General features: G+C 41.2%; 1 protein-coding gene across 1 annotated transcript; it reads left to right on the top strand.

Annotated features, from left to right (window-relative positions):
* Positions 1 to 613: 613 nt before the first annotated feature.
* Positions 614 to 15,281, top strand: LOC102196433 (G protein-activated inward rectifier potassium channel 1-like). The gene is made up of 3 exons (XM_005753577.1): positions 614 to 1,749; positions 12,723 to 12,939; positions 13,350 to 15,281. The coding sequence occupies exons 1-3, from the start codon at positions 1,081 to 1,083 to the stop codon at positions 14,021 to 14,023; spliced, it is 1,560 nt and encodes a 519-aa protein (XP_005753634.1). The 5' UTR covers positions 614 to 1,080; the 3' UTR covers positions 14,024 to 15,281.
* The last annotated feature ends 4,528 nt before the right edge of the window (positions 15,282 to 19,809 follow it).

Genomic DNA, 19,809 nt, shown 5'->3' with positions numbered 1-19,809 from the left:
ACACACACACACACACACACACACACACACACACACACACACACACACACACACACACACACACACAGAATATATGCACATATAACATGTGCTGATGACATGACTCATCTCATTACTCCGAAAACATCAGTACCATAGATTATAATTCCATTTTCAATATCAACCGATGAATTTCATATTCTGAATAAACCCTTTTAAATAAACATTTCATCGCTCTCAAGCTGGAACTTTACAATGAACCACCACTGTCATCCGATTTCATTTACTTCCACTGTAGAAACACTAGGTGGAGATAAACATCCACCACCAGGCGCCATACTCGTAATGACACGATTTTATAGTACAGCACAATGTTCTCTGGTGATGGGCACCTCGATAATTTAGTAATAACAAACAGATTTCAAAGCATATAAAAAACAAGTCGAAAACACAGACTAAGGATAGTAATGCGGTCAATGGTGAATTTGAATGTTTATGCTTTCGAATTATTGGAAACAGGCAAAAAGGAAAAATGAAATAAAAAGAAAAAAGCACTCCCTGGTCTGTATCCCCACGTAAGCCCACCCCCCGTGAAAGTGAAATCTGCCATCCGTGCTGCAGTTCCTCTACAGTCTTTAATTTGAAGTCACTCCTACCAGGACGTATTTCCTCGGGCACAAGCGCGCGCTGGAGCCTGCCGTCTTATTAACGCACAGGTTTACTGACACAGCACTGGATCTACAAAGGACCCAAGGACACAGACTTTTGAATTTAGTTAGCCTGATTAAAAGCAGCTAACACTGACATAATTTTTGTACGGCTCCCTAAACGGATGGTATAGTAATAAAAAAAGAAAAAAAGTTATCACTTGGGACCGAAAAAGGGACCGAGTATGAATGATGTATTGCGCAGAATCTCGGCTCATTTAGCCTACGATTAATTTACCGGAGAGAAGCGCATCTCCATCTCGTGGGATGCGAGCGGGGCATGTCTTGGCTGAATGCTGTTGCACGGTTTTGGTTAGACTGTGCCAAACTTGCGCAAAGAGCCCGATTCTGCACAAGAACTGATCGTTGCCAGTAAGGTGACCGAAAGCACACAATGTCAGCCATACGGCGGAAATTTGGCGAGGACTACCAGGTTGTAAACACCAACCGGATCATGACTTTTTCCGCGCCGGTTAAGAAAAAGAGGCAGCGATTTGTAGAGAAGAACGGCCGCTGCAATGTCCAGCACGGTAACCTTGGGAGTGAAACCAGCAGGTACATCTCTGATCTATTCACCACGCTGGTGGATCTAAAGTGGCGCTGGAACCTGCTCATCTTCATCCTCACGTACACGGTGGCGTGGCTGGTCATGGCTTCGATGTGGTGGGTCATCGCTTACATCCGCGGAGACCTGAGCTACGGCGGCCACAACTCGTCCTACACCCCGTGCGTCGCCAACGTCTACAACTTTCCCTCTGCGTTCTTGTTCTTCATCGAGACCGAGGCGACCATCGGCTACGGCCACCGGTACATCACGGAAAAGTGTCCTGAGGGTATCATCCTCTTCCTCTTCCAGTCGCTGCTGGGCTCCATCGTGGACGCTTTCCTGATTGGCTGCATGTTCATCAAGATGTCGCAGCCCAAGAAGCGCGCGGAGACGCTGATGTTCAGCCAGGACGCGGTCATTTCGCAGCGGGACGGGAAGTTATGCCTCATGTTCCGAGTGGGAAACCTGCGAAACAGCCACATGGTGTCCGCTCAGATCAGGTGCAAACTCATAAAGGTAAGCACGCGCGTTACCTGGGTGATAGCCAGAGGATGTTTCTCCTGCGCCACCTCAACTCTGAACGTGTTGTGTCTGAATAAAATACACTCTCAAATTGTTAAGTGTGTGTTAAGTGTTGTGACCGTTTTTCAAGCCATGCACCGAATTTCTGTTAATTCCCAGATTTGACTATTTCAGGGCAAAGATTCCCACTGGAAGGCCTGGAATATACGAAGGAAAGCATGGACTTAGAACTTTTAACTGTAACTCTCTAAGTGTTAGAGCTTTTCCTATTTATATATATATATATATATATATATACATATATATATATATATCAGTCTGGACAATGAACTACCAGAGGTTTAAGATCAGCCTGTACGTGATTTGAAATGAGTTTAGCATCCCTGCTGTAGGGGCTCTGCTTTTATAGCGAGGCTCCATCGTGAGTTGTGCTTTAATAAGTGGCCATTTACTCCCCGGAGCATCCTACTTACAGCTACAGGCTGTGTATTTCAGCTCTGTGTTTATCAGCTCTCCTCTCTTCATTTCTGAGATGCTGAGTGAGCCGCCTGCTTCAGCGAGGGTCATCACAAACTGCCCCCCACCCCTCCTTCAGTCAGCAGTATGGCTGTCAGTGGGTTGTATATTCAAATTCAGCCTCAACTTAAGCTGTCCACAGATGAGATGAATGCCTCCCCCAGGAAATAGTTTGTGGCCAACTACAGCACGAGCACTTGGTTAAAAGATCATTTCTAAAGTTAACCGGCTACAATGGCTGTAATTCCTGTGGCCACTCTTTCCTAAAGACAGGACAAAATGTAACTATTAAATACTGAGACGTGACAGTGATTTGGCATTTTACCAGAGCAACTGCTGCCTTTCAGCGCTGCAAAAAATAAAAATAAAAATCCGGAGGATGAAAGGAGAGCTGAGGCAGCTGCTGTCGGCTATGATAAAAGGGAAGAGGAAAACATTTTGTGTCATGCAATTTCACAACTGAAATAGACTGAAACTGCAGCTTCAAACAGCAGTCTCTCACCAGGGGAATGCTTTTCTCAAGTCCTCTAAGCAACATTTCTTTTTGGCCTGCAGACCTTATGACTGATGGACAGTGCTCAACAGTGTCTGTGTATCTCAGGTGCTGAAAAAAGTCCAAACACAACAATTCATCACAATTTGAGGACTTTGTATGAGCCCGCATAAGCTCCCTGTAGCAGTGTTCATCAGTTTAAACCTTAATAGCCGGCAGCGCTTTGTTGTGACAGTTATCTGTGCTTTTGTTACTCCTTTGGAGTTGTGAGGTGATCTTCAGTGACGGCTCACTTTTATGAACTCACACCAACGAGTTGATTGTACTTAGTTGTTTATTTTGTTTTCTTAACCAAGTCAACAGAAAAAAATGTTTAAAGTCCTTTTAAAATGTTTTAATCCCTCTATTTTTCATTTGACTTCAATAAAAAGAAAGAAATAATAAATAAAAGTCACTCATTATTAAAAGCCTTATTACTGCCACTGTTTCAGCTCTTTCTCCCATTTTTCTTTCATTACTTTATCAATTGTCCTTTAATTAACAGCTGAGAAAGGCAAAGGAAAAATATAGTGTCTTGATTGCACTTAATCACCAGTCTCACAGATGAATAATGTCCTATCTTTTAAATAGGACATTTTGTGTTAAGTTGGGGTCGGCTTCATCCTCTGTGGCCCCTCTGCTTTGGGGTGTGCCACAGGGATCTATTCTTGGGCCGTTATTGTTTTCATTGTACCTCTTGCCTCTTGGCGCGATTTTCCGAAAGCATAAAGTGCCATTCCATCTATACGCAGATGACTGCCAGCTCTACTTACCTTTCAGTCATTCTGATAGTCTCCCAACTGGACCTCTGCTTGACTGCCTTACTGATGTCAAAGCATGGATGGCAAAAAACTTTTTAAATTTTAATGATCGGAAGACGGAAGCAATTTTATTTGGCCCAAATCGTTCTTCTCATACTCTGGATGTTGATCTTGCAGCTTTGACTTCCCAACCAAAGAGTTCGATCACAAATCTCGGAGTTAAAATTGATTCTGCACTTACCTTTGATGACCATGTAAACGGGGTGGTAAAATCAGCATTTTATCACCTCAGACGTTTATCAAAGGTTAAGTCCTTTCTTTCCAAGCGTGACTTGGAAAGCGTTATTCATGCCTTTATTACCTCACGTTTAGATTATTGTAATTCTCTTTTAACAGGGGTTGGGCAGGGCACTTTGTCACGCTTGCAATTAGTGCAAAATGCTGCGGCACGATTTTTAACTGGCAGAAGAAAATTTGATCACATCACTCCGATTTTGGCCTCTTTACACTGGCTTCCAATTGAATTTAGGATCCGTTTTAAAGTCCTTTTATTGGCTTTTAAATCTCTAAATGGTCTGGCACCTGTCTATTTGTCTGACTTGTTGAAGCCCCACGTCCCCACGCGTTCCCTTCGGTCAGCTGAGCAGTTGCTGCTTTCGGTCCCAAAGTCACGGCTGAAACTTAGAGGAGACCGAGCGTTCTCTGTTGCCGCGCCGATGCTTTGGAATGACCTTCCTCTCCATATTAGACAGGCTGCATCAGTGCCAGTTTTTAAGTCTTTATTAAAAACCTATTTTTACTCCCTGGCTTTTAACTCTGTGGGTAACTGACATTTTTATTGTTTTTTAACTTTATTGCTATGTTTGGTTTTATTATTATGTGCATATTAGTATTGTACAGCACTTTGGTCTACCAGGTGTGTTTTTAAAGTGCTATATAAATAAATAAATGATGATGATGATGATGATGAATAATCACACAGAATGCACCATCATCAACCTTCCTCCCTCTGCAGAGGAGAGCAGTTCATTTCAGGCCGTTTTACACTCTGCATAGTCACCTCTAATGCATTCTGTCCTGTTTGAAATAACAGAGTGAAAGCAGTAAAACAAACACCCACGGGACACGCTGTAAAATTTCAGCCTCAATCAGAGCCACTGTAGATTTATCATTAAAGAGGAATTGTTATGAAAGTTTAAGCTGTATTCGGTTCCTGATACTGGAACTGAATTCATCAGTCAGGTGTGATTTGTAGCATTCACAGCAGAACGTACTGGAACAAATGCTGCATTACTGTTGCTGATTAGATACATAATGGAGACCCAGTACTTTAGCTGTGCAGGTAGCTTTCTTGGTCTTGCCTCACGTCTCAAGTTTAAGTGAACGTGCCAGCCTGGAGTGCTGCTTAATTACTGCATGGTAAACATTTGCTGTTTAGAGTGCTTTCATCCATCAGCTTTTTTTTTTCAGACTTTATTTAAACAGTCCTTGGCTTCCTTTCTAAGATCAGTTGATTAAATTTATGTGATGATCCTGACCTGGGATTTCTGCCAGTGAGTAATGATCATTAAATGATATTTTTAAGCTACAATCATTTATGTGTTAATGGAAGGTCAGATGTCCAGGACACATGAATCACGTGTAAAATAAAAATAAAAATAAAAATATTCAATTAACCTGCAGTAAAGGGTCAAAACCTGTTTGATGAATTCATAAGTCTTGTCCACATTAGCTGATTGTGATATTTTAAGAAGAAGCCTTCATCATCTTTGGATCCTGGACTAATCGTGCTGTGAAATCTGTGTGCAGGGTATGATTGTAGCACTGCTGCATTGTTCCTTTTTTCCTGCCCATGTACGTCACTGTGTTGTCAGACTGCACAGCGGTGTATTGTAGAGTAGATTGATTCAACATAGCCCTCTAGTACTACAGCTGCACTGTGCAAACGATGCCATGGCTCATGTTCAGGTAGCACGCCACTCAAGGTCACTGTCAGATTTTTTGCCCACAAAGCTGGCTGAAGAAATGAGGCATGCTGCAGTAAATCCTAATGATGGAGTAGTGCAAACGTACGGTGGCACAGAGATACCTAGGCATGGGCCATAAATATGCTGTGGGACCTGGATACTCTGGACTTTTGGGAAAAAGTAAAGTTGGTGTGTGTGCAGTCAGTGAATTATTACAGAAAAGAATACTTGGTGGAGTATTTGGACTCTTCAGCTATGTATTTTCTGACTCTTTTACACAATGATGTAAGAAACTGTCACTGGAGTCCTAAATAATTCCCCCTTGCTACGTGGGCGTCTAGTGGCTATGAACATTAAAGCCAACACTGATATCCTTGAGTTTGCCCTCTAACTGCTGGATGTGAATTTTACTGAGTTTCATCAGTAGAAGTTTAGAGGACTGAAGCACAAGTAGAAATGTAAAGTAGGAGGTGATGGTGGGCGTGCCTCTTTCCATTTCACATGTCTCTTTTATCGACAAGCTCAGTGACATGTGGGACTTGTCTAGAAGATGCAATAAGAATATAAAAGATTTACTTTAAACATTGTAGCCTTATTTCAATCTCCCACTCCCTTCTTCCGTGACTTGTGACCAAGACTCGGAGATACCTGAACTTCTTCACTCGGGCTAGCAACTTATTCCCAGGTCGGAGTGGGCACTCCATCCTTTCTGCCTGAAAACCATGGCCTTAAACTTGGAGGTGCTAATTTTGGTAAATGGACTGGTTCTTATATAGCGCTTTTCTACTCTTCTGAGCACTCAAAGCACTTTACACATTTGCTGCACATTCTGAAGCAAACTACCCCATTGCAAACTGGAGGTCATGGCTTGAAGGAGCTATCAGAACTAAATCAGCTGGAAAAAGCAGATCCTGAGAACACCAAATGTGACACCCTCCACCCTTTGGCTGCCACAGCATTTGTGACGAAGAGCAGGAGTAGGGAAATCCAGCAATGGAAAACATCAGACTTGCTGATAGCAATACAAATCAAATTCCAACTACAGTAATACCAGGATTACCATCCACAGGGCTGCAGTGAAATTCCCTCTCTAAGTCCACAAAACACATTTTAGAATGATTCAAAAATACTCACAAGAACGAAGAGTTAGTTATGGGTTATGGCACCAGGATAAAAACCGGGTTATTCGTCCTGAATGTAAGATTCAAGTAACCAGTTTGCAGTGCTAGATGTGAGTTCATGAACCCATTCAACTGCATCCAGTTCAATACTGCTGTAGACAAGTGTATTTCAAGGCATTTGTTGGCATAGTGTACATACATATGTATGACTTTTAAGAGAACTAGAAAGAATGCAGGCTGTATTATATTTCACCAGACACAAGTAATTAACTTGTGCCTGGTGAAATATAATAGTAGATGCCAATTTTATGGTTACACATAACAAACTTAATTATGAGCAGAAACACAGCTCTCTGGCAGTACTGCCCACCCTATATCCACAATGCATGTTAATGTAAAAACATAAAAGTCCTTGAAATTCCATTAATATTGATGCAGCATTAATTAATAAACCAGTGGAATGCAGAGGTGCTCTGACCCCTGCAGCACAAGTGAAATATAATATTAAAATGGAAACATGCAGGCATGTGGGTTGCCGTCAGAGCGCGGTCGTAACGAGCTTATCTTGGCAAGAAAAAAAATTGGTAGGACAAAGGAGATGGAAGCAGTAGACAGCAGCAAGTGTGGCAAACAAGACTGAACAAAAATGCAGCGGGGGAGAGTGACAGCTGGGCGGTGCTCGTCAGTGTCAACAGAAGCTTGTCTCAGTAGGTTGGTCCACAGCAGGAGATAAGTGATAAGGGCGAGAAGCAGAGAGACAGGCATGCATGCAGGAGCTTAGCGAGACAGTCAGGCAGATATGCCGGCATGACTCGCAACATCTGCCACCGTCTAACTCTGAAGGACAAGCAGGGAAAGCAGAAGAAAGAAGAGAAGAAGAGGCAAAAAAAGAAAAGCGATAATGTTGTGGCAGACAGATTGAGAGATAGAATGCAACGTCTGTGCGAGAATCACATTTTATCTCCCGCTCAAAGCCCAGTAGCTGGACACATGTCCACATTTGCATGTCAAACACAAAAGCAATACATTTGTGTTGCATTGTTGATGTCTGGGTTTGGTATCTTTCTCAAACACGTGCATTTGCACACACAGTCCACACAAACTCACTGAAGGGGAAGTGAGTCACCAGGGAGAGGGCCTGCCTTCACTCAACTTGAATCTCAGGTGGCTTGGTAAATTAAGCACCCCCTCCATATCAGGACCTCTTCCAAAGGCCATTAATTTCCCCCCTGTGGCGCTGACTGTTTAGCAGCACTAAGAGAACACACAAGGCTTTTACATTGTTGAAGCCATCCAGCAGCTTTCTGCGTCCTTGGCAGGGGTATAATTCTGTTGTAGCACTACAGCGCTAGTGAGGCAAGCAGTGAGGATTTATTAAAATCAGCAGTTTTACCTTTACACCCAGAAATAAATGACTTACCAGTACACTGGTTTCCAAATGGGAAAATCTAGTGCAGTAGCACCATTATTATATTTAAATAGAAGGAAATCTTGAGCTTTGCCTGTTTTTGATGTCATAAAGATTGCTGCAAAAAGAAGGGCAGTTAGATGGATAATTAAGCTGGATAAAAAGGATTTAAGCAGCAATACCTATTACCACACTGGACTGCATTTTACTGTTCACTAAGTGTAAATATGAAAACATCAGAGGCATAATTGAAGAGCCTCAATGTTAGCATTTTTCCACCCTCTTATCTATACCATAGTTAGACAAGAGGGTTCAGTTCTCAATAATCAAGGCACTTGGTAATGTAAGGTAAAGCCTTAATAATAACAGAGAGAATACCCCAACAATCAGAAGACCCATATGAGCAAAGACTTGGCAACAGCAGGAAGGAAAAACTCCTTTTTAACAGGAAACAACCATGTGCTGCTGCCAGTTTGGGAGTGAGGGGCTGGAGACAGGACAAGTTCTGTAGCATACAGTCTGTACCAAGCAGGAGGTCATATTTGTCAGATAATGACATCAACAATAAAAACAAACATAAAAAAAAACATAAAAATGGGTGTGCTCTAAAAGGAGCTACTATAAAGTTTTTTTTTATTAAAGGCTGTAAAAGTGTTAAATTCATTGCTGAAGTTGGGTATTTCCCCACAGGAGTCAGTGGGGACTGTCTTGCTTTTGAAGCCAGCCACAAGTAGCCAATGCAGGAACTACTGTTTTTGCTACTCATTTCTCAGCCCTGGAGGTTGCTGCTTTGAAATGATAGCTTTGTGCTGCTAAGCTAAGCAAACTGCCCGATGAATGCCACTTTATATTTATCATGCAGAGTGAGAGTAATATCTCCAAGCTCTCAGCAATAAAGTGAAAAGTATTTAATGTCAGACGATGTAATCCTATAAGCTGGGATTTAGACCAAAAGCAAAAGGAAGGGCTGCTTTTGTAAGGGTGTCTGTTATTTATAGTGGCTACCGGTAAGACAATCGATCCAGGAAGTCCAGCTGGAGTAAACAGATTAATGCATTTAATGGCTTAACAGTTGCCAAAACACTTTACAGCGGACATGACCTGATTGTTTTAGGCATCAAAGATGGAATTACTTTATCTTTAATGGCAAAGGTAAACAGAAGCAGTTTGTTTGGTTTGGCAAAGCCACCCTATGCAGGCACCCCTCCATTCCAGGCATGATCAGACTCTGACTGAGGAGATTTTACATCTCTTCCTTGATGAAATCCCCAAATCGAGTAACATTATTTTATTTGTTACGAGAATACACCCCGTAGACTGACAGATCAAAGGCGCGGTGGGTGGTGTAGCTTTTTACAGCTTTTTCTGCTTGTTTCCTTTTAAGTAGAGTTCTCACTGTTACATAAAAAACATCCGCATTTCTTGCTTTTTCGACTTAACTTCAGTGGACATGTTACATCGGCTCCCCGTCTGCGCGTTCAGTGAGCGGCAGCCACTGATGCAGCATGATGGGTGACACTTTCCCTCAAGAAGGCGAGCCGGGGATCTGTGGGCACAGACGTCTTCCTGTGAAATGTCACACCCTTCTGTCCTCAACATCACGGTGAATACAAATGACAGGCTGTTTGCCATCTGTGAACCGATTGGCTCCTTGCTCAAAGGGCCGGGGAGGCCACTCTTCATGAAAGTTAACAGTAGGCGACGGGAAGAAGATATAATCTATTTAATCTACTAATAAACATTAACAACGGGGAAAGATGATTTTCACCCTTCTGTTTATGTATGAAATGTTAGAACTCATATGGGTATTATCAGTATTTTTTCTTTTTGGCCTTTTCTTTGAGCTTCTTTCTTGATATTTTCATTTAACACATACTTTACTTATTTAGATTTGCCCTATTTGGTCTACATTTGGTCAACAATGTTGTTTTTTTTAAGGCCAGACTGTTGCTGAGAATTTCAATGGGGTCTAATCTGCTGGAAATTATGAGGTGTGTACACAGTGAATGAAAAAAAAAATGAAATAAAGATTACTGGTGCTTGGGTTGTCAGAACGAGATGCTGGGAAGGTGAGAGACTATTGTTTTAACACCTTCATTCTCACTTTTACCCTGCATGTCTGCCAGTCAGTGTGACAAGTACATTTCAGTGCTATTGCCTCCTCAGGTCAGTTGTTCTTGCTTTTACCACTATACAGCAAAAATACACTTCATTAGGTCCACATTGCTTACATTGTGTTGGATGTCCTTTTGCATTCAGAACTGCTTTAATTCATCATAGATTTGGATCCATCAGAATTTTTGGTTCATATTGATATGACAGCTTCACACAGTTGCTGCAAATTTGTCGACGGCGCATCCATGATGCAAATCTCTTTTTCCACCACATGCCAAAGAGGCTGTGTTTGACTGAGATCTGTGACAGTGGAGGCCATTTGAGTACAGTGAACTCATTGTTGTGCTCAACAAACCACCCAGTAGAAATTTCAGTACTGAATAGCTGTTAGCTGGTGGTCTTTTCTTCCAATATAACAATTGAAAGACGTCACAGATGTTACTTTGGCATTGGTTTGAGGTACTTCTTAAACATTGCCTCGATATCTTGATTAGACTTTGTAGAGAAAGTTTGCATTTAAGGTTTTTTTCTTTGTTGTTGGTTTGTTAGTTAGAATAAATGAAATGAAATTAATTATAATTATTGAGAAAAGAATTATAAGAAGAAAAAAAACCCTAAATGTTGGATTGATGTAATCTATTTCATATGTTGTAAGAGATGTTCTGACATGAACTCTGTATAGGAGCATGGTCTGTCCGTCTATGGTTAAGTTTTATATGTTGTACTGCAACCAGTTTTGATCAGCGTTAGGGGTTTAATTATGTTTGCTGGAAAGTTTAAGATGGTTTGAGCTTCATGACACGGTGCGTTAATGTTGCTGGAAGCAGCCATCAAATGATAGATACATTGTGGTAATAAAGGGACGGACATGGTCATCAACAATAATCAGCAAGGCTGTGGAGTTTAAATGATGCTCAGTTGGTGCTAAGAGGCCCAAAGTGTGCCAAGAAAATATCCTCCACACCAATGCACCACCACGACCAGCCTGACAAGCTGATACGAGGCAGGATGGATCCATGGGATTTATGTTGTTTATGTCAAATTCTGACCCTACCATCTGAATGTTACAGCAGTTGGGGCTCGACAGATTGCTGCTGTAACATTAACAGATTTTTCCAAATCTTTTTGTTCCCATCTGACAAGACGTGTAGGTCTGTCGAAGCAGTTCTGGGAGCGCTTTGTATTTAGTTGCTGTTGTTTTGCAACAGTACTACCACAAGTGAGCCTGGGACCAAAGATAACGTCTACATCTTCTTCATTACGGTCCCGTTTTTCAATAAGTGTGGCTGATGGAAGCAATTCTCAGCGACCACTTCTAGTTTACAGGCTTCACCCTGTCTGCCTTTGAGCACCAAAAACAACTCATTCTCCCCACTTTAACTCTCTAAGTATCCAATTTCATATGGTACCATGTGAAATTCCAGAAGGAAATTGCCTTTTCAATGCTATTCCAGTGGACTTTAAATGCAGCTTCGGTTACCTTTTGATCAAGGATAAAGAATACGTGCATATATATAGTAGCAGTAGTTGGGTTTCACATGAAAAGTACTCACCAAGTGGTAGGTACTGCAAAGGAGAGGTTAAACCTGGCAGATTGACAATGTGTCCTCATGAACTCAACTATAGCCTGTAAAAAGCTATTTTTGTGCAGGAATATTAGCTTCAATCAAACACACTGACTTTGAACCAATGAGACTGCAGGCTAAAAACTGGTTAATGCTTCAGTGGCTTTGGACCCTTTCACTCTCACATGCACCTCTTTCGGGTGATGTGTAGGAAAGTTCAGGGCTCTAAAACGTGTGTTAAAATGGGTCATAAAACCTTTTAGCTGTGTAGGTAGAGTCATTTGCATGTTCTACATGAAAGCAAAGCAGTACTTTGAAATTCAGAGGTTTTTTTTTTAACATGACGACAATATGATTCAATTAATTCATTTTGTCAGATGTGTTTTCCTCAGCTGGAAATACACTTCCATAAACAGCAAACACCACACTGATAATGTCCTAAAGATAATTTAGGTGACAAGAAGACACTCGACACTTTCATTTCTGCATGGCAGATATGACCGGTAACTTCTTTGAGTCTATGCTGGTTGCCTGGCAACTGGTCCCAGCATAGTCTGACCACAGCCTAGTACAAAACTGTGAATTGGCATGAATTTTTTTACACTTTGCTTTCTGCTTTGTTTTTGTTTTAAATCAAATAAAATGTAACAATAATGTCAGGTTTTTAAAGTGTCCACTTCATATCAGTGATTTTAAGACTCTCTTGCTAGTTTATGAAGTTGCTAAATGCCAATCACCAGCATTATCTCAGTCAGGCTTTCTAGTTTATGTAGCTAGGTCCCTGACGAGTCAGAATCTCAGGAGTTCTGACTTGAGGCTGCAGAGCAATCTGCCTCAGAGTCAGAAGGACTCCATCTTTGTAGAAACCCTCAAAACCCCTTTTATGAAAGATTAGAAAATCCATTTAATGTACATCTTTTCTTCCTTACACTGCCTTGGTGGGAGTGTTGGTATAAACTGTCCTGTTCATTTGTGTCTACAGTCTCGGCAGACCCCAGAGGGCGAGTTCCTGCCTCTGGATCAGTGTGAACTGGATGTAGGTTTCGGGACGGGGGCGGATCAGCTCTTCCTAGTGTCACCTTTGACTATCTGCCATGAGATCAACAGCAACAGCCCGTTCTTCGACCTGTCACAGCGCTCGCTCATGAACGATCAGTTTGAGATTGTTGTCATTCTGGAGGGCATTGTGGAGACCACTGGTAAGAACGTATTCTTATTTCTGAGGTCCTTTTGCTGTCTTTTTTAAAAACAACTAACTTTGTGTAAGCATCGCTGTCCCTTATCATTTGTCTCATCATCATTTAGCAGGTGTTAGATGGAGCTTCTCAGTAATATAAAATGAAATATTTAACACAATGTTTAATTTCATGGTGTTTAATTATTCAAAACACAAGGCTGCTTCCATCTCTGTTAGTTTTTCATGTTTCCCTCTCCCTTGTCCCTGAAGCAGTTCACCACTTTCATATCAGCTTCCTGTCTGGCTGTCAGTCCATTTTTATTTAATACAGTTTTCCTCATAATGTTACAGCGTGTTAGTCATCTCCTCTTTGTCTTTTCCCCTGTCTGTATTTGAAATATTTTTCTACTCTGTCTCTTCTCTTCATCTCAGGTATGACATGCCAGGCAAGGACATCTTACACTGAAGATGAAGTCTTGTGGGGTCATCGCTTCCTCCCTGTCATGTCTCTTGAAGAGGGCTTCTTCAGAGTCGATTACTCCCAGTTCCACAACACCTTTGAAGTCCCCACACCTCCCTACAGTGTCAAAGAGCAGGAGGAGAAGTCCTCCCTGACGTCACCCAACCCCCTGCCTGTTGCGCCTACTCCCCCTTCGCCTCTGCTGAAGAACAGCAGCCGAGTAGGCCGCAGGGAGAGGCTCCTGTCAGCTGACAATGCAGACCATGTAGACGATCAAGTCTCCAGGCTGCCCAGCAAACTCCAGCGCATGAGCTCCAGCAGGGAGGAGCATCTCTGGAGGGGGCTGAAGACTGGGTCAGCCTTGCCTGGGGGGAAGGCCTCCAGCACAGGAGATCTGCCGCTTAGTATTCAGAGGCTGAGGTCCAGCTCCATCCCTGTAGTGAGGCAAGGACATCCGGAGGAGCAGGTCCAGCTGTTGTCTTTGGATGGAGAAGCTGAGGAGAGTGAGCTGGAGAAGCACAGATTGCCCACAGCCATTAGCACCATTGCTGCTCCAACCCCAGCACCAGTCCAGATCTCCTTGGTAGGGAGTCGGCCAGAGGACAACCTGCCTCCCAAACTGCGCAGAATGAATGCTGACCGCTGACATCTGCAAACTACCTTCAGGACTAAAACTAATTTGAAAAATTTATCAGGCTTGATGGGCATTGCATATAAGTAAAGTCTACTGTGATCTAGTTTTGTTTTGTTTTTTGTAATTTCTGCAGATTCTCTCCAGTTTTCAGTATTTCTTATCAGGCTCTTTACTAAGTTGTCCATTGCCACAAATAGAAGGACAACACCAATAAGCCATCCATCCGCTCATACTGTGACTCAGTTTTGATATATCACCATCTGTGCCCCCCACTGACTTTTAACATTTATGTCCTTGTGCTTGTTCCTTTCATTTCTTTTCCCAGAAGTTGCATCAAAGACTTTCTTATGGCCTCAAACTGCTGTATCCACTTTTTTAAATTGAACAAGCACCAAAGTGGCAGTTATAAATCAGACTGATCATTTGCTAAACCAGCTCCCTTAAAACAGTGACTGTCCAGTGGCTTCTTAGCAAAGATAACCAGGCACGGCAAGTCTGTCAAGCTTTGGATTCACTTATTATTCTTGATTTCTCATATAATAAGTGTGCAGTGGTGTTTAAATTAAGCCTTTACCAAACATAAAACAATGTGCAAAAGGATAAGAAAGTGTTTTAGAGGTTTGCTCATTTGTATCAATGTAAAATTTATCTGTAGCAGATGCTGTTTGCTACGGGACAACCTACTGTAGTAGTCAAATAGTACCTAATCTCTAAAAACAGATTTTGCATATGAATATGTACAATCTGTAGGCAAGACACAACATTTCTGTACCAGGCACACTCTGGTTTCTTTTTGTAGTCTTTTTGTAGTCCAGGTGCACTTTACTAGCAATGCGCCGATATGATATTTGGATCAGATTTTGGTCCGAGCCTAATTGTAAAGGCTGGATTGGATATTGTTTAAAACGAGATGATCTATGACCAATCTATTCATTTTTACTGTATTTGATTCACTCAGCAGCAACAGTGGTTGCTATTGGCCAAGCTAACAAAGTACTAAGTAAGCTAACAGCAAAGCAGCAGTTGATGCTTTCTCTTTCTTGGTCCTTCACTTGTTTGGAAGCTTTTATTACTCTTTATTACACTCTTGGTTACATAATGTGCTTGTGCCAGCTCAACTTCACACCAATATATTGAGGAGCAGTAAAAGCAGGTGAACTCGGATTGAGAGGAAGTAAAGGAGAAACTTGCATGACTGTCAATGAAAGCAGTGTGCAGTAGGCTTGCACTGAGCTCGGACTAATGCAAATAAATTAGATAAATAATGAAAATTACATTTTAGATTTTATTATTTTTTCCTGTTGTTGTTTATTATTTTATTAATAAATATAAAATCAAGTACATTTCTATTCTTGGATGCATGTATTTGTTAGGAAAGCATGATTTAAGTTGAGCCTGGTGCTAGCTAAAGCATAAGGAATGATACTCTTCCTCACAGTGAGGATTACAGTTTATTATTAACTCTGGTACCGGATCAACAGATACTCAATGCCAAGATCTCAGTATTGGATCAGAATTGGTAAAAGCAGGATTGGTGTGTCCCTATTATTGACTAACTTTGGTTGATAGTCATTTTGTAGAACAATAGAGGAATATGCATTTGCTAAAACACATCAGATAACTATCACCTATTGCCTAACAATGATTTGAGTTTTTATTTGCTTTTTTGCCTGACATCACAAACACTAATCAGAGGATGGAAAAAGAGAGTAAGGTTCTAAGACTATATCCTCTTTAATTAATTAAATTTATTTTTACGTAAAATCCAGCAGCTTTAGCTTCAGTCTTTTTGCACAGTATCATGTCTGAAGACATCCAGTGCATATTTAGATAATTTTTTCAAGATTAGGCATTGTTTTTGGGTTTTTTTGCTAACATTGACCTTTCATCCCACATGCACAGCTTACATTAGCCTAATTAGCTAGTTAACGTAAGGCTAACAAAAAATCAACGGCTTATCTACAATTTAGTAGAAAAACTGCATGAGTGCCATACAAGAAAGCAACAGGGGGACAGGGTTTAACTTTACACAATTTAACCTGAAGTGGATCCCTGATACACATGTTACATTAATATGTTTTAAGGACTACTATTTATTTGGATGCTCACATGAGCAACTGCATTACCTATTGTGCAATTTTAACAATTTTTACCTCTTGGTGCACTGTTTGCATTGGACCATTACACATGGGGTGCCAAATGCAATCACAAATCAATTTTAGACTGCAGAGTTTCTGTCATTATTAACTGGTTTATCAAAATGTAAAAAAACAACAGCAACAAAAAAAAAAACAATGTAGGAATGCAGGGAAGATGACGTCAGAGGATCTGTGTATTATTGCCAATATAAAGGAAAGATTACTTCATATTGCAACTGCTAAATAATAAATTCTTTGAAAACACAACTGTGCCTGTTAGCACTGATTTTTCCCTATGAAAAAAAAGCTGTATTGCCTTTTCTGTTTGACTCAGCTTGTATATTTGCACACTGTACTCAACATCCAGAGCAGTTTCATCCTGCAGAATCTATCAGCAGCTCATGTGTCACCTGCTGTGATGGCTAAACCAGCATTCATCAAATATTAAAGCCTTAAACGTGAGCGTGAGTTTGTTCTGTTTTGAAGCAAATTTTAGAACGACAAGCAAGATCCTTCAGACAAAATCTTCAGGTAGTTACCCCTGGCTGGAAGGTTAACCGAGTTAAATCTAGCCCCTCAACCTTCTCCTCTGGCTGCAACTTACTGTATATTATATATATTATATATTTACTTATATTTTAGTTTTCAAGCTGCCAAAAATCACAGGTTAAAGGAGCTTGATAAGTGGCATAATTGCTGCTGACACATGTACTCCATAGGCAGAAAATCTTGCAGAGATAAGACTTAAACATCAGAGGATGTCAAGCGTTTATTAGTCATGCTGCAAAGAATAGCAGAAGAATGAAATGTGATTATGTAACTAGTTGAGAGTAAGAAATGACCTCCGTCCAGCTTAAGATAAAATTAACTCAGATAAATGGTGGTGGGAAAGAATAAATCAAAGACATAATAATGTATAATGATGGACCAACTGAAATATGCATTCATTATTCAGTGATCATTCAAATGTGCTTGGGGAAAAAAAGATTAGTGTAATTTTCATTCAAAGGCACTTTCTTGATAAAAATTTTATATATATAAACAGTTTGCCTCATTTGTATTCACTGACTTATTTCATATTTGGGTTATGCTAAAACACTAACGAAATTGCATTTAATCAAGCAAAAGTAAAACACACAATAAGTGCTTATCATTACCTTGAAGATCATAAGAAAAAACCTTCAACAGGAAAATTTTAATTTAAAATTGGTAGATTTACTGGAGCAGCAGGAAGGAAAAAACATCCTTTTAGTAGAAAGAAACCTCCAGCAAAACTGAAGACAGACATAGGCCTTGATCACTTAGGGATTGAGGGAAAATAAAAGATAAAAAAAAAACAGATCATAGAGAGGACAAAACACATAGTATGTGAGAAAGAAGATAAAATTCAATTTCATGGCTGCAGTGTATAACACACCACCCAGCACGCCCCTGCGGGCGGTTTATCCTTCAAGCTCGGGTCCTCTACCAGAGGCCTGGGAGCTTGAGGGTCCTGTGCAGTATCTTAGCTGTGCGCTCTTCTGGACAGAGATCTCCGATGTTGTTCCCGGGATCTGCTGGAGCCACTCGCCTAGCTTGGGAGTCACCGCACCTAGTGCTCCGATTACCACGGGGACCACCGTTACCTTCACCCTCCACATCCTCTCGAGCTCTTCTCTGAGCCCTTGGTATTTCTCCAGCTTCTCGTGTTCCTTCTTCCTGATATTGCTGTCATTCGGAACCGCTACATCGATCACTACGGCCGTCTTCTTCTGTTTGTCTACCACCACTATGTCCGGTTGGTTAGCCACCACCATTTTGTCCGTCTGTATCTGGAATAGAGATGGCACGATACCACTTTTTTATGTCCGATACCGATATCATAAATTTGGATATCTGCCGATACCGATATGAATCCGATATAGTGTTTTTTAATCAAAAAAACTGGTTTTTTTTAAATATCTTGCTGCATTTTGTATAAGTTCATACTCAAGTTTAAAACAACAACTACACTAAAGCTATTCTGTTATACCTGTATGCAAAACAAAATATTTCATAGTTCAGCAATACTGATCAATCTAATAAACTTAAACCTACACCATCCTCCCTATTCTGGTATTTTAAAGAGTACTTAGCATAAATATTAAGCAACCTAACTAATAGGGTTCCAACTCCCAGCAACAGCAAAAATAAATAAATAAAAAATAGGGAACCACCCCTCACGCTCCACCTCATGATGCTTAATCGACGTAATCAACCTTAATTTGATGCAGTGTGAAAAAAAATGCACAGAAATCAATTATTTTTCAAGAAATATTAAATAGATTCAACATCTTTCTTCAACAAAATTGCAGACTGCACAGATGGTACTTTCCCAAAGGAAAAAGTACTATATCTAGGGTATATATATTAGACTTAATAGTCACTATATACAGTAATTGACTTCTATTCCTTTTACATCAAATTAAAACTTTGGGTGTCAGATAATTATTTATTAAAAGCTCGACATTTTAAATGAGAATAAGAAAGAGAAGTATGTCTTTGTGCCCCCTTTTCCCTGTTAATGCCCTATCGGCCCCCCTGGCTAAACTTTGCTAGATCCGCCCCTGCACAGTTACCAGCGTCAGCTTCGTAGAAAAAGATCCTGGTGTAGAAAGTAATATTAAATACATTCTAACAACAGCTTATCAAGCTTAAACGTGTTGCTGTTGTTTATCCGCTGGTTCCCTCTTTCTGGTGCAAAGTGGGCCAAAAACAAACAAGAGACACGGACTCGCGACAGAAAAGCCGATCAGCTGATCATTAATGCTGGGCTCACACTGTGCGATTTTTGGCCCATTTTGAGCCGATTTTTGAGTCGTGCGACCGTTTTGGCGATCGGCCCGATTTTGGCCTTCATCGTGCGTCGTGCATCGTGTAGTATACGTGGGGTAACGAGACGCGATTAACACCTCGCGACCAGCTCCCGATCATCAATCGCTTGGTCGCGAGGGTGTCACTGCAGTTTGTCACACTGCGCACGCACAAACACAAATGTCAGCGAAAAAAAAGACGGAGCAGCACGGCAGTGCAGCGTGTGATCTGGACACAAGCGATGGAGGCACAACTTGTAGAACTATGGAAAGCTCATCCGAGCCTTTTCGATGTGGCCTCACAAAATTATCACGACACAACAACCTTAAAAATAGTTGGATCTACATTGCTGCTCAATCACAGCTGCCTGATCAATGTTTTTCATTAGCAATTTAGCAAAGTTGATGGTGGTGGTGTGTCTGTGTGAGTGAAAGACAGAGAGGGAGAGCAAGCGACAGAATTTCTATTATAACCTCCATTTTATGTACGCACAGTGTGAGCACTCAGGTCACATCAGAGCATCGGGTCGTATAGTGTGAGACCCTGCATCGTGACCTGTGAACGTCTAACCCCTGCGAGTCAATCGTACAGTTTGAGCAGGAGCTGAATCGCGCGACTGAAAAAAATCGCAGTGTCTGCCCAGCATTAGCAGTTTCATGATTGAAGTAGCAGCAAGAAGAGGCAGTCGCTTGTTAAGCTTAACGCAGGAATGCTTTACAAACATTCAGAGATGGACTTACACACTTGCTTTACTTCTCTCACACTTGCTTTACTTCTCTCGGGATAACTTTGTCGGAGATGAAATGCCGGGTTGCTAGCGAAGCTCCA

Source organism: Pundamilia nyererei, unplaced genomic scaffold (assembly GCF_000239375.1).
Source record: "Pundamilia nyererei isolate P.nyererei 1_Seehausen unplaced genomic scaffold, PunNye1.0 scaffold00440, whole genome shotgun sequence".
NCBI lineage: Eukaryota > Metazoa > Chordata > Actinopteri > Cichliformes > Cichlidae > Pundamilia > Pundamilia nyererei.
This window is presented reverse-complemented; position numbering and strand designations above follow the sequence as displayed.